A 14,774-nucleotide genomic window follows, 5' to 3' on the forward strand; every position below is an offset into this window, starting at 1 on the left:
ACCTACTGTGACACCTAGCTTCTAGGTATAAGGAACATACAAACAACAGGTACATAACATACAAACAGCAGAGCAAAAAAATAAAAAAATAAAAAAAAAACCCACCCAACCATAGCACAGGAAGATTTGCAAGGGGTATCCACCATTTACAAATGAAAAATAAATTCATTTTAGGGTTAGTGAATGAGGAATTGGTTGGACTAGAGGTCATCAATTTCTGGCCCACAAACCAAATTCAGTAGGCATTGGACCAAGATTTGGCCCCTTGGCTGTAGTTTGCCTAACTCTGATCTGCCTAAACCCCAGTCATATCAATCTGCCTACGTGCTTACTTTGGTGTTGCCACATTAAAAATGGAGACCATAATTCCTCTTCCCATCCCACTCCATTTACCATGGGCAGAATCGGGAGGGGAGAGTGAGATATAGAGACATCTGGGACACGAAGACACAGTTTTCCTAAATAGGACTTTTTTCTAAGTCCTGTACTATGCGTAAAAATACAAGTTCCTAAATTTCAGACAACTCCTTTTACACACAAAAAGCTAGCTCTTTTGCTAGCCTCTGTAGTCTGATTCAAAAAGGTTTCTCTCTTTTTTTATTCTCATTGCTTCTAGATTTTCTATGTGTCAATGTATGCAAATATATTTGATCATTCACCACAAGCCATAAAAACTCAATTGAGTGCCAGAAACAGAAGGCTTTGAAGAAACTAAGGTTATAAATCTTTTCCCTTATGACAGTGTTAACATGGAGCATATTAAAGAAGAGAAAGTCGGTCTCTTAAGACTTCTTCCAGCTCTAAAAGCTGATGATTCACAGTAACTTTAGGGTTTTTTCAATTATTTCCCAATACTCTACTCTGCCTCCCCATCCTCCTAATTATGGTTGAACTTCTTAAAAGATTTTGCCTTAGACTGTATGCAGCTTGAGGACAAGTATATAAAAGGGCTTTGATAAATGCTCATGCAACTTACGTGGGAGATACTGGGAGTGCTTCTGAAAAAAGACATTCTGTATTCCCCTACTGCATGGATGTCTCCATCTTAGATGATCTAAGCAAGCATCAAAGCCCCTTTGTTCTCCTGAGACTGAGACATCTATATGGGGACCCCAGAAACTGTCTTCTAGGAGAAGACATTCTATTTCCCTACAATCTTCCCAAGAAATCTGGCAACATATCAAATTCCTGTTATACAAGGACTACATCTCTATAACATCTAGCATATAGGAGAAGATCAATAAATACACATTCATTAACTGATCCTTTGAACATATGCAAACTCTATTGTGGGAATGGGTAAGTGGAAGTAGGAGAAGTAGGGAGACAGTGAGAGAGGAGTACTAGATCATGGGGCATTTATTTCACATAAGAAATCACCTGGAATTTTCACATTTGGATTTTAAGATCATCAAATGTCTCCTTCCATATTATTCACCTGGGCAAGGCAGGGAAAAGCAACAAGTATTTATTAAGTATTTGCTATGTTTCAGGCAGTGCACTAAGTCTTGGGGATACATATACAAGAAAAAAAATAAGACAAAAAGCATGAGGGATTGGGAAAAGAGGAAAGACTATATCCATATGGTAGTATGGTGTTGAAGTCTAGAAAGACAGGAGCACAGCTGGCAGAGGAATGGAGGTCAGCTAGTTCCAAATAGAAGAACACCCTTGAAATAAGGAAGCTGGAACAGTGGTGTTAACACTGAGGTGAAGCAGTGGATAAGAATCCCTGGCCTAATGTCAGGAAAATATGGTTTTGTGAGCTCAGAACTGACATCAGACATTTAAGACTGTGTCACTTAACCCTGTTTGCTTTGGTTTCCTCATCTGCAAAATGAACTACAGAGAGAAATTGGACACCATTCTAGTATCCCAGCCAAAAAAATCTTAAATGGAGTCACAAAGAATCAGACATGACTGAAATGACTGAAAGCACAACAGAGGTATATTGAAGATCATACTGACATAGGAACTGTTGGGTATTTCAAGGTGAGGTGGCCCCAGGCATGAAGGGATGTTTCAGGGTGAGACTGTAACAGAGACATTTTGTGGAAGTACAGAAATTCAGAAAAAGAGTGAATCTAGGGAAGAAAAGGAAGGAAAGAAGAGCTAAGTTTTAGATAAGATGAAACACAACAAATTGTTAATACTTAAGTTGAAAGTTACCTTCACCTTCTGTTATGTAATTCAATGCTAGCATTATTCAGATCTCATAGAAAATATGTTTTTGTAATCCACATAAATATATCTTCTCTTGACATTATCCCCTAATCTGAACTTCTTTTCCCCAGTCTTGGATAATGAGATAGTTCTTCTTGACAAAAATAAGCCCTCTTATTATTTATTTGATCTCATGATCTCCTGCCTTTTCCAGCAAATATCCCCCCCTCTCTGAAATTTTAAACTATTTTCTTTTTTGGTGAAAAAGATAATGCTTTCTACTTTGGACACAATAAGTTGGAGATGTGCCCAGGATGTTTACTTTAAAATCACCAATATTCAATGAATGCTATAGGACTGAGAATCAGGAAAGACCCTAGGACTAGATCTTTAAGTTCTCTGTAGAAAAAGGATAATTAAACCTATAAACATGTGGTTGTATTATTGAAGAAGAATATAGAAAGAAAAGAGAAAGAAGGTCCGAGATAGGATCTTGGGGAAAATCCATAGTAATAAAGGAATGAGATTAGGAACCAGCAAAGCTATTTGAGAAGGGACAATTGTTCAGATAGGAGAACCAAGAGAGTATAATATCACAAAAATTCAGGGAAGAGAGTGACCAGAGGACAGAATAATTATTAATACCAAATGAATCAAATAAGTGAAGAAGGATAAGAAAGTTTGGAATAGTTTTTATGAAATAAAGAATCAATAATGGAGAAATAAAGATTGCCTATCTATAGTGAATGCCCAGTTAAGTAACTTGAATCTAAAAAATAAGCAATTAGCATAATGTTGTGACTTTCTTTAGCTCCATTTAGCAGCCTATCAATAGTGATAAGGTCTAGATTTAGGGAACCAAGATGAGATTAGGGTTTCTGGTGGTCAGGGAGTTAAATAATAAGGTCTAGTTCCGGGCAGGTTCGGGGTTCAGGGAACCAAATGGAGAGGTTTGGCTCCCCTGTACTCCCAAATTCCAGATTTGGCATAAAGGTAGGGAGTTTTGGGGACTCCCTTCTGGTGGCACAGAGATTTGAAAACCTAGATTGATAAAAAGAAGTTTAATTATAGGGATTGGGGAGTAAAGTTAGAAATCATGACAGAGAGGCATAAAGTCTGGTCAGGAAAATAGGTGAGGGTAAAGAGAGGATGATACTAGAAAAGAATATTCCAGTGGACAGAGGCTCCTTGACATACCAAGCATTGCATAGCTGGTATGTTTGGAACCTCTGCAAAGAGAGGACTTTAGTTTGGCTCTTTTATAATGGGAGCTTTAGCTGAAGGGAATTCGTGGGTGGAGTCCCAAGTTAGCTCACCACTGGGTTTCAGCTTGAGCTGGAATTTGAACTGAATTCAATGAGTTTCAGGACTGAACGGACCCCACTTAGATAACAAGGATAAAACTGTTTTTCCCTCAGAGCGGGTTCCTCACTGAGGCAGAGTTGAAGGAGATTTTCTCCTTCAAGGATTTTTAAAGTTTTGGGGTCCCCTCTTCAATAGGAGCAAAAGAAGCAGAACAAAAGAACCAATAGCATAGCTTAAAACTCATCTGTGTCATCTAGTTTAACTCTTGGTTTTGTCCTTCTGAAAGTTTGACCCACAAAAGTGGTTCCACCTAATGTGCTGAAGGCCATCTTTGTTTTTTCCTAACATCACAAGTATACCAGTGGAGCATTCTAGCTATCCACCTATCATCCTCCATTTTTATTATGTAATCAACTTATCTTTTTCTTCTTATCATATAATTAACTGATGACAAACTCTATCCTTGTTCCATGTTGGCTGTAGCCAGCTCATATCCACCATTTTCCTTTCCATTGTTCTCTGTGTGATATTCATTTTCAGTGCTTTGGAGACAATGGTGTTCTATATCTTGTTATCATAGAAGCAGTAGTTGCAAAATATTCCTATTACTATCTGCTGAAAATCCACCTTTTCTTTAAACCCAGCTCATGGACCACTATTTATATGAAGGTGTTTTCTATTTTACCAGTTGAAAACTTTCCAAACAACAATAAATGAAACTGAATTCTGTGTAACTACAATTTATCAAGCTTGGCCTCAGATAAGAGTTGACAAAATACACCTCTTTCAGATGAGGATTATGTGCATAAATAATCACCGATTCTGTTTGGGGTTGCTCTTTGTCTTGATTAGTTTTACAAAACTGCTTCCTCTCCACTTTCCCCCACTTTTTTAGTCTTTATTAAGAAGGATGGATTACATGGGGGGAAGGGATATATTTAGAGTTGAAGATGATATTTTAAAAAATGTATCAATGATATTTTTTAAATCCTTCCTTTCCTTCAAAATCCAATTCAGAAGCTATTTCCCCCAAGAATATAACTTTCTCCCTCCTCCTGCCCAATATAAAAGTGATTTCTTCCTCTTAAAATTTCTCATAGTGCTTTGCCTGGACCTTTCATTTATATTTAAGTATTTGTATATTTTTTCTTTCTTCCCTCAATGGATTACAAATTCCTTGAATGCAAGGTCTCTCCTGAGCATTGTACATATAGGTGCTTGATGAATGCTTGATGAATTAAATATTAATTAAATCTTGTTTAAAGGGCTAAAGCATCAAATTCATTAAAGAAAGTGGTTCCCCACACACAAGTGTGGAATTCATATTCAATAAATAAAGAAGAAATTATTCAAAATTCAACCTCCAAGACCATGAATAAATTATTTCACACATTTTTTGAAAATTATTGCTCCAAATCTGTTAAGAAGTTTTATGATTATTTTATAAAAAGAGGAATGAAAGAAAAAAGTCTTTACCTTTATTCTTTTATGGATTGTCTTTTAGGTCAGTGGGACTATGTACAACACAGGGAGGCATGTGTCCCTCCGACTCGACAAGGAACATTTGGTCAATATATCTGGAGGACCCATGACATACAGTCATCGTCTGGAAGAAATCCGGTTACATTTTGGAAGTGAGGATAGCCAGGGGTCAGAGCATCTACTCAATGGACAGGCTTTCTCTGGGGAGGTATGTGAACTAACTGGAATTGTTGATATAAGTTGTTTCCCTTTCCAAGGAGAAAGAAACATTCATCTATCTAATTGTCACTTACAAAGATTGGTATCTACCATATCCAGGGAGCATCCAGGGATATCAAATGGTGGAAATGGCAAATACATGCAAAAGGAAGGTCTGTGAGTGCTTCTAATGGGTTTTAGTGGCTCTAGTTCTTCTCTTATTTACTATGACTGAGGATGTTCCTGATATTAAGGATTTTTTCTTTAAAAAAAAAAAAGAACTTAATTTTTGTTGTCTAGAAGTTGATGATTCCCATGCTCAAAAAATTTCTTAGGGAATTGTACTTGAATCACAACCTCCTTATGACACCCTCTTCAACAACTAGTAAATAACTCATTATATGTCATAATCTCCATTCAAAAACACCCCTGAATGTTGTATGTATATCATGAGACCCAATTTTAATGATTGTCAAATAACTGTCAAGTGGCAAAATTGTGTGATTGATCTTCTATAGAACAGCTGTGTTGTAATCTGTTCCTATAAATGATGGATAACCTTATATGACCTCAGGGAAAGCTAACTAGAATTTGTTAAACAAAGGTCATTTGTGGGGTGATCTTTGCTAAACCGGTCACTAATTAAGCCCAATTTCCTTCTGTTAAACTCAAAAATGATCATCATTCTTTTATAAATAGTACAGCTACTAGTTTCTGTTTTTGAGATTTTAGCAAATAGCTTTATCACTCCTTTGGTACCACTGAAATAACATTTGTAAGAATATTTTATAATAGTAAAGCATTATAGCATACACTCTCTTGTGTCTCTTTTCTCTTCCTGTTAACAATATTCACATAATCCTCCTTTCCTCAAGTGTCTTTTCCCAAAGCCAGTCCCTCTATAAGTGACTTTAATCCTATCTTTGTTGATCTCCAGCAGATTACTACCTCAAATGTTCTCCCTATCTCTATTTGTTAGTTTTTTCAAATATGCCTAATTCTCCCCCATCCTTAAAAACTCTCACTAGAATTTCTCTCCCTCCTCCTCCCCTCCCTCCCTCCCTCTCCCTCTCCCTCTCCCTTTCCTTCTCCCTCTTTCTCTCCTTCTTCTTCTTTCTTTCCTCCCCTCCCTCTTTCTCTCTCCCTCCCTCTCCTTTTCTCTTCCTCTTTTTCTCTCTCTCCCCTTCTCCCTCTCTCCCCTTCTCCCCCTTTCCCCCCCTCTCCTTTTTCTCCCTTTCTTCTTCCTCCTCTCTCCCCTTCTCCCTTTCTCCCTCTCCCTCTCTTCCCCTCTCTCTTCCCCTGTCTCTTCATCTCTCTCTCTTCCTCTCTTTCTCTGTCACACACACACACACACACACACACACACACACCATTATCTCTTCTTTTCTCAAACTCCTCCCAGAAAAAAAGCATACTAGACTGGCTGTCTCCTTTTTCTCCTTTTATTCATTCCTTAATGCTTTGCAATTTGATGCCCAACCTCATTATTCAATTGAAAGTGCTCTGTGTAATGTTACCAGTGTTCTCTAAATTACCAAATCTGATGTTTTTTGGTTAGTCTTTATCCTTCCTTATCTCTCTGCTCCTTTTGACCTGTTGATCACATACACACTCCCTTCTGAATATTTTCTCTATGACATTATTCTCTCCCAGATTTTTTTTTCCTTTCTGGCATACCATTCCTACATAGACTCCTTTGCCAATTCACTATGCATATCATATTTTTAACTGTTAATGTACCCCGAGGCTTCACTCTGGCTTCTCTTCTGTCTCCACATTTCTTTCTTTAAACTATTTAAACTGATAACCCTCACTTTCACTGCATGGTTTGCCTTTCTCCTGTTCTATCACACATGGCCTTGGTAATCAAGTGGTGGGCATTGAGAAACAAACCTATTACATCTCAGTCTCTTTAATCTGATCCCACGGTGAAGATCAGTAAACTGAGTGTCCTAAAAATCTTAGTCCATTGAAAGCTATCAAAGCTTCCATAGCTTCAAATACATAAAGATTTTAGAGACAAGTTATTTTTGGGCACTTGGGAAACAGAGTAAAGTCTCAAATTAATTGCAAAAAAAATTTTTGTCTAATATAGTGAAATATTCAAGCCTGTTTGTGCTCTATTTATCTGCCTACTTTTCTATTTTTACTCCCCCCCCATGTATCTGTCTAGTTATATACACTGTCCCAAAAATCTTAGCAAAGGTTTTAAACTATTAAAGTTTAAGGATTGCATTAAAGCTTCGAGATTTCCTCCATGTATGTGTGTCTGTATTAAGAAACATAGTTTTATTACTTTCAAGTACATATTGCTTTCAAGAAGACTAGCACACAGCTTCATAGAAGTCCTTATAGATTGCTTGCTTTTTAATGAATAAATAAACATGATTTATAAGTAGCTTGCCAGGAGTATGCAAATAGTTACTTCTAAGGTACTGGAGGGTACCTGAAAACAAGCTCTTCTACTGAGAATTAAAATTCTGGAATATTGAGCAGTCTGGTTTATATGATTAACTTACACTCCCAAATGGAGAATGAAATTATTAAAGCAAACAAGTCCAGTCACTGTCTAAATTGTCTTAAAATTCAAATGAGTGAAGTATGAATTAATAAAGCTTTACTGGGCTAAAGTAGGGCACCTGAGTGGCCTGGAAAAGAAACTAAACCATGAGAATGTCTTAATCAAGGAGAAGTCTTGTCTGATTATCATACAGAACACTATGCAGGAGTCTAAAAGAACAATCTAATGCAGTGGGAAAAGCGGTGAAATCCAAATCAAGAGGAGCAGCATCTAATTCTGGTTCTGTCATTTACTTGCTATGTGACCTTGGGTACATCATTTTAATGTCCCCTATAATAGTTCCCCTATATGTAAAGGGAAATTGTAAGGCTCATTAATTTGGAACTAGAGGAGACCTTGGAGAGAATCTTTCATTTTACAGATAAACTGAGACCTAGAGAGAACAAGTGAAGTAATAAGTAGCAGAGAAAGAATTGGAACTCAGATTCATTGACTCAAAACTCAGTGGTTTTTCTGCCTCATCATGCTACTGAGTTAAATTCAATGATTTACAATATATTTTCTATTTAAAAAAATATTTTTCAGAGGTACTGCTTAACCTATTTTGTGACATAGACCCTGTTTTTGCAAACTGATGAAACCTATGACTCCTATGTCTGTGAGTGCATAAAATGAAATGTATACGATTGCAAAGGAAACATTATATTGAAATAAAGATGTAATTTATTTCCTATTCAACTTCATGGTCCATCTGAAAGCACAGAGTCCATTTTAAGAAATTCTATTTTATACATTTTATGGAGAGAATATGATGTATTTCTGGAGTTCCTTGGGCCGATCTGAACCTTTGTATTAACTAAAATCCTATTATTTCTATGCTTAGACATATTCATGTTTTGTTGGGGGGTGTTGGAGGATCCTTTGAGGGGAATCTGAAGAATGATTCCCAGCAAGTTTATTTACGTTGTTGAAGATGAATAATCGAATTACCATCTGCACCATCTATCATTGCCGATAGTGATGAGTCAATTAATGCCTGGCATTTTCTCTGGCAATATGCAACAACAGTTATCCGAAGAGCAGCAGATTAATTGCAGGCTTGTCAAATGATGTTATTGTAATTGATGGTAATCATTTACTTTGTTTTATAAAGCTGGGTGGATGTATCACACAGTCTGCACCCACGTTTTCACAAAATTATTCATGTCCCACACAGAGAACTCCTGGACATCTCCTTGGAGCTCTGATAAATGAACATATGTATGTATTCAAATGTCTATTCTTTTAAGAAAGGAAAATTAACAGTCATTAATAAGGAAGGCTTTCAATCTGCTAATCAATTCTGAGAGCCTAGTAGTTGACATTAAGTAAAGAAAGTAGCATAGGAAAACAAATATTTTAGTAGGAGGGGAGAATATTTGAAAAGAACTTCTATTATTTGTTGCCTTAGGTATAAATTGTAGCAATAAGAGCTAAGTCTAGACAAAAATAAACTCTTGACCACCAAGAAAAGATGGCTGTTAACCAGAACTCTGTCTTTCAGAGAAGCCTAGGAAAAAAATGGTAACTTAATGGAAGTTAGTGTCTTAGAGGTTGCTTACAAGTATCCAGGGATATTGTAGAAACAGTCAGGCAGTGTGGTGCAGTAGAAAGAATACTAGATTAGGAAACAGAGGAGGTGAATTCATAGTTTAACAGTGCTACTTCATTTCTATATGTTATTGGATAAATCACGTGATGTCCCTAATCTTTAGTTTTTATATCTATTTTTATTCATTTACTTATTTATTTTTGCAATGAAGGAAGTAAATGAGATGACCTCTAAAATCCTTTCCAATTCCAAATGTACACTCCAGTGAATCAGGGAAGATTAGAGTGTTGGACTTAGAGTTAGGAAGACCAAAGTTCACATCCTACCTTTAACAGAAGATATTACCATGGGCAAGCCTCAAAGAGATTTCAAGAGCCAAAGATGAGGACAAAGAGGATTCCAGAAATGGCAGACACTCTGTGAAAAATTATGGAAATGGGAAAAAGATGAGCATACACACACACACACACACACACACCACATATGTGCAAAAATTGAGAAGAAAATTAAAGAAAAGCATTTAAGGAAGGAACCTTGGGGAAAATAGATCAGAACAATCAAGAATTTTTTTTCTGAAAGGTTTTCCTCTCTGGATTTAGTTTTCCCCATCTGTAAAATGTGAATAATAATATCTCCTTTTAGTTGCCCAGGTAATCTTCTGACCATTTCACACACTGCACTTTCCTCTACACAATAAATCCCAATATCTCCCTATTACCTTCAAGTTCAAATAAAAACATCTCTGGCATGTAAAGTCTTTTATAACATAGGTCCTTCTTAACTTTATAGTAGTTTATGCTTTATTCTCAATATTCTCCAGCAACATTGATCTTCCTGCTTTCCCTCATTCCTAGAATAGTCTTACCTCTATCCCATGGTTTTCTTCACTTTAATACTATTGCTACTACCACCAATCCCACTACTACTATCACTACTACTATTATTATTACTACTACTAATAATAATAATAATAACAATAGTGACAATTTAAATGGTACTTTAAATTTTGCAATATACTTTATAAATATTATCTCACTTTATCTTCATGATAACTCTGGAAGGTAAGTGGTATTATTATCTCCATTTTATGGATTCAAGAAGGTAAGGCCCAAAAGGGTTAACTTATCTACACAAGGTCACACAATTCATGTCTGAGGCAGGAATTGAACTCAAATATTCCTAGCTTCAGGATTTTTTACTATGTTAACCCATTCTTAACTAACATTTCAACGAGGTGTTTCTACCTTCCTTAAAAACTCCACATAGGTCCCACATTCTACAATAGACCTTTCTTGGTCCCCTCTCCATGGTATTTTTCTAAAGCCTTTCCTCTGAAATGAGCTTCCATCCATACTCTTTATACATGGTGGCCCAAGACTTGCTGAAATTTTAAGCTATTACAACTGAAATCTCTACCAAGATTTTTTTGGAAAACTCTGTATACTCTATATGCAAATAATTGTTTGCATGTCATCTTCCATATTAGAATGTGAGACCTTTGAGACCAGACACCATAGTTTTGCATTTCGTTGTATTCCCAGTACATATTAGCATAGCACCTAGCATATAATAAAAGCTTAACAAATATTTCTCGGTTAATGATTGATTGATGATAAGCCCACCAAAAGGAGGGATCAAATCACTGGATATAAGAGAGGGTAGAGTCCAGGGTACAGAGAATCAAAGTATATCAATCTAGTACAAAGCAGGATGAAGGTGAATCTTAGAAAACTTGTTTATGTGACTCAGATGATCAGCTATGACTTCTGCATTTATGGGTCAGTAGTTGTCATTCCCTTTAGTTAGGTATAGGTGCATGGTTATAGAATCTTTTTGATTAAAAAATAAGAATATCATTACATCATTGACAAAACAATGGATTGCAAATCAAAAGACAAGTCATGGCTATGCCATTAAGGAGATATATGACCTTGGACACATCATTTCCTTCTGTTTCATCACACCATTTGTTCCTAGGATATACATGTGGACCTAGAAAAGACCTTAGAGGCCATTCAATACACTTCCTCATTTTGCATATAGGGAAACTGAGGCCAAGAAAGATGCAGTGATTTGCCCAAGATTTCATTTCCAGTTAGTGATACAGTCAAGATTCAGATCCAGGTCTTCTGATTCCAAATCTAGCACAATCCCTACTGTATCATGCTGTCTTTTATGTGTATTCTACAAATTATTATACCAGATGGTTACTTCCAACTCTGACATTTTGTGAGTTTGTGAATTAATGGATTTTAGATTCCTAAAAACTTACTCAGTAAGTAGCTTAAGAAGTAATATTTCATTAAAAAGAAAGACAATATTTAAATGAAAGGAGTAAAGCTATACTTCAGTCTGAAGACAGAGAAGTGTATTAGCTGACGTCTCATCAGTGCTTCAGCTCTAGGATTTTCTGTGCTCAAAACATCTTTTTTTAAAAAAATACAAGCAAAGATAGTTTTCAACATACATCTTTGCAAAACCTTGTGTTCCAAATTTTTCTCCCTCACTCCCTAACACTCCTGTCTGTCTATCTGTCTCTCCCCACTACTCCCCCGTGGCAATTGGGTTTAAGTGACTTGCCCGGGGTCACACAGCCAGGAAGTGTTAAGTGTCTGAGGTCAAATTTGAATTCAGGTTCTCCTGATTTCAGGGCTGGTACTCTATCCACTGCCCCACCTTGCTGTCCCATCTCCATCTCCTAGACAATGAGTAATCTAACATCGATTAAACGTGCATTTAAAAAAAAAAACATATTTCCATATTTATCATGCTACACAAGAAAAATCAGATCAAAAGGGGAAAAGATGGAAAAAAACAAGTAAACAATAGCAGCAGCAAAAAAAGGTGAAAGTACTATGTGGTGATCCATATTCAACATCTATATTCTCTCTGGTTGTAGAAAAAACCTTTTAAGTTTGAAAATATTTATAGCAGCACTCTTTGTGGTGGCAAAGAACTGTAAAGTGGGGGTGTCCATCGATTAGGGAAGGGCTAACTATGTTGTGGTATATGGTGTATGATATATCACTACTCTGGTAAAAGAAATAATAAACTTGATGGTCTTAAAAAACATGGAGAGACTTATACAAAATAACAAAGAGAAAAATGAGCAGAACCATGAAAACATTGTATATAGTAACAATAATAATGTTTTAAGAATAATTTTGTGTGACTAAGTTATTTTGACCATCAAAAATATCCGAATTAATAAAGACATATGAAGAAAGATCCTATCTGCATCCAAAGAAAGAACTGATAAAAAGAAGTATGAATAGAGTGGTTTTACTGAAATAGAAAAAGACAGACACATACACATACATTTATGTCTAATAGTGGCCATCTCTAAGGCAACGATAGAAGAGGGATAAAAAAAGAACAAAAAGAAAGTTAATTTTTTATGTTTATTTTATATAGTAATTTTATATGTTTAAAAGAAGTAGAAAATTGTGCATAATAGATTTTCAGTTTCATGTACAATCATCTTTTGGCTATTTTAATTTATATGGTGTAAAGTAAAACCTGAGATTTGTTTTAGTTTTCATTTATCCTATTTCTGGTAATTTAGAATATGCTTTTAAATGGTTATTTATTGTTTATAATTTTTAATTTGGAAATTGCTTATGTCCTTTGACCAGCTATTTATTAGAAGGATGGTTCTTGTTATATATTTTCATCAGTTTCCCAAATAAATTTATACTCTTTGATTTTTCAAAGAAGAAAAGAACAAGAACAAAAACAAGGAATAAGAACAAGGACAAGATATGGAATGTAAGATTACCCACAGAATGTAAGCTCAAACTTCCAGGGACAAAGCCAAGACGGCAGAAGAAGGAAAAATGCTACAATGCCCTTTAAGCAACTTTTAAAATAACACTTCAAATCAAAGTCAAATAGCAGAGCCAACAAAAAGTCCAACGCAAAACAATTTAGCAGGTTGGAAAGGGAGGTCCGTGATACTAGGGTGATCGCTAGCCAGGAGGCGATGTGATGGTATATTAACTGTGGGGTTTGTAGGCAGTGACAGCAATAGCTTCAGAAGTTCTCAAGCCAGAAATGATAAAGGTACCATGCAACTGGTCAGAAAGAGAATACAAGAAAGAGAATACCCCTGTGTTAACACAAGATAGGGCAATGTTTGGCAGCTTAGTTGTCTATGCGCACTTCTGAGTAGCAGTTTCACCTCAGAGAGGAGTACTTATAGTCCTAAGGGAGCAGAACCCCTAAGGAGAAGTATTGCTTGTGGCTAAAAGGGATCAAAATCCCTTCCTGGGTAAGAGCCAAATTAGAGAACAATGACCATACCTCTCAGTACAGAACTCAACTTTAACATGAAATTTAAAGTAAAAAAATAGACTGGAAAAATGATCAAACAACAAAAAAGGACATGACCATAAAAGGTAACTATAAATGACAGGGAAGATTAATACACAAACTTAGAAGAAGATAACATGTCAAAACAGCTACAAGCACAACCTCAAAGTGTGTGTGTCTTGGGGGGAGGTGGTGGTATAAATTCCTAGAAGAGCAAGAGCTAAAAATTATTTTAAAAATCAAATAAAAGTTGTTGAGGAAAATTGGGAAAAGAAATGAGAGCAAAGCAAGAAACTTATGGAAAGATAACAGAATGTAAGCATCTTGAGGACAAAGATTTTTCTTCTGATGCTTTCCCTTCCCTCCCCTCTTTTTTTCCCTTTCCCTTCCATACCCTGTCTTTTCTCTTTCGTTCCCTTTTTTCTTCCTTTCCTTTCCCTTCCTTTTTCCCTCTTTCTTCCTTTTCTATATTTGTATATAATCAATTATATTAGCACAATGTTCAGCACATAGTAGTTAATGTATTTTTTTTTATTTGAACTAAAACTGATGCTTTCAAGTTGATGCAGAAAGGATGGGTTCAAAGTGAGAAAAAATGACAGATTAAAAAAGCATATAGGAAATATGTTGTTGTTTTTAAGGACTAGAAATCAGAAAAGAGAAAACAATTATCTCAGACTGGTCATAAAGTTTATTGAAGCTACAACTTAGGCTGAAAAAAATAAAGTATGAGCTTAGGCCTCTTAAAAGAATCAATTATTTGCCTCCTTGAGAGACTGATTCTACTGATTTCAGCTAAAGTAACACAAATTTGTAGGAATAAACAACTAACAGCAAATTGTTTTAAAGTGTGTTAGGGTATGAAAATTGCTGAGGGACATATAATTTATAGCGATGGCCCCATTAGGTGTTAAATGGCTGTGGGGAAAAACTCTACAGTAATCCAATTATCACTTTGCAGTGGGACTGGAGCTAGATAATTGAAAGTAGCTCTGTGCACAGGACTAGAGATCTGGGAGTAAAGAGAATCAAAATGCCCTTCCATTCAAAAGGTACTTGATGGGCTCAAGGAGTGGGGCATCATGCATGGGAAGGCTTGAAGTTTTCTAAAGTGAGTCAACCACCAAATTGACTATACTAGCAAACAATCCCTACAAAGACTGGGGCTCAGGTATTTTGTACTCATTGATCTTTAAGAAAATG

At 36.0% G+C, this 14,774-nt stretch overlaps 1 protein-coding gene across 1 annotated transcript in view; it reads left to right on the plus strand.

The window, feature by feature from the left end:
• Positions 1-14,774, plus strand: part of CA10 (carbonic anhydrase 10) — a 657,942-nt gene that overhangs the window by 502,356 nt on the left and 140,812 nt on the right. The window contains exon 4 of the mRNA XM_051994265.1: positions 4,973-5,158. Coding sequence (XP_051850225.1) covers positions 4,973-5,158 — 186 coding nt within the window. The remainder of the gene's footprint in view (positions 1-4,972; positions 5,159-14,774) is intronic.

The sequence above is a fragment of the Antechinus flavipes genome, chromosome 4 (genome assembly GCF_016432865.1).
Source record: "Antechinus flavipes isolate AdamAnt ecotype Samford, QLD, Australia chromosome 4, AdamAnt_v2, whole genome shotgun sequence".
NCBI lineage: Eukaryota > Metazoa > Chordata > Mammalia > Dasyuromorphia > Dasyuridae > Antechinus > Antechinus flavipes.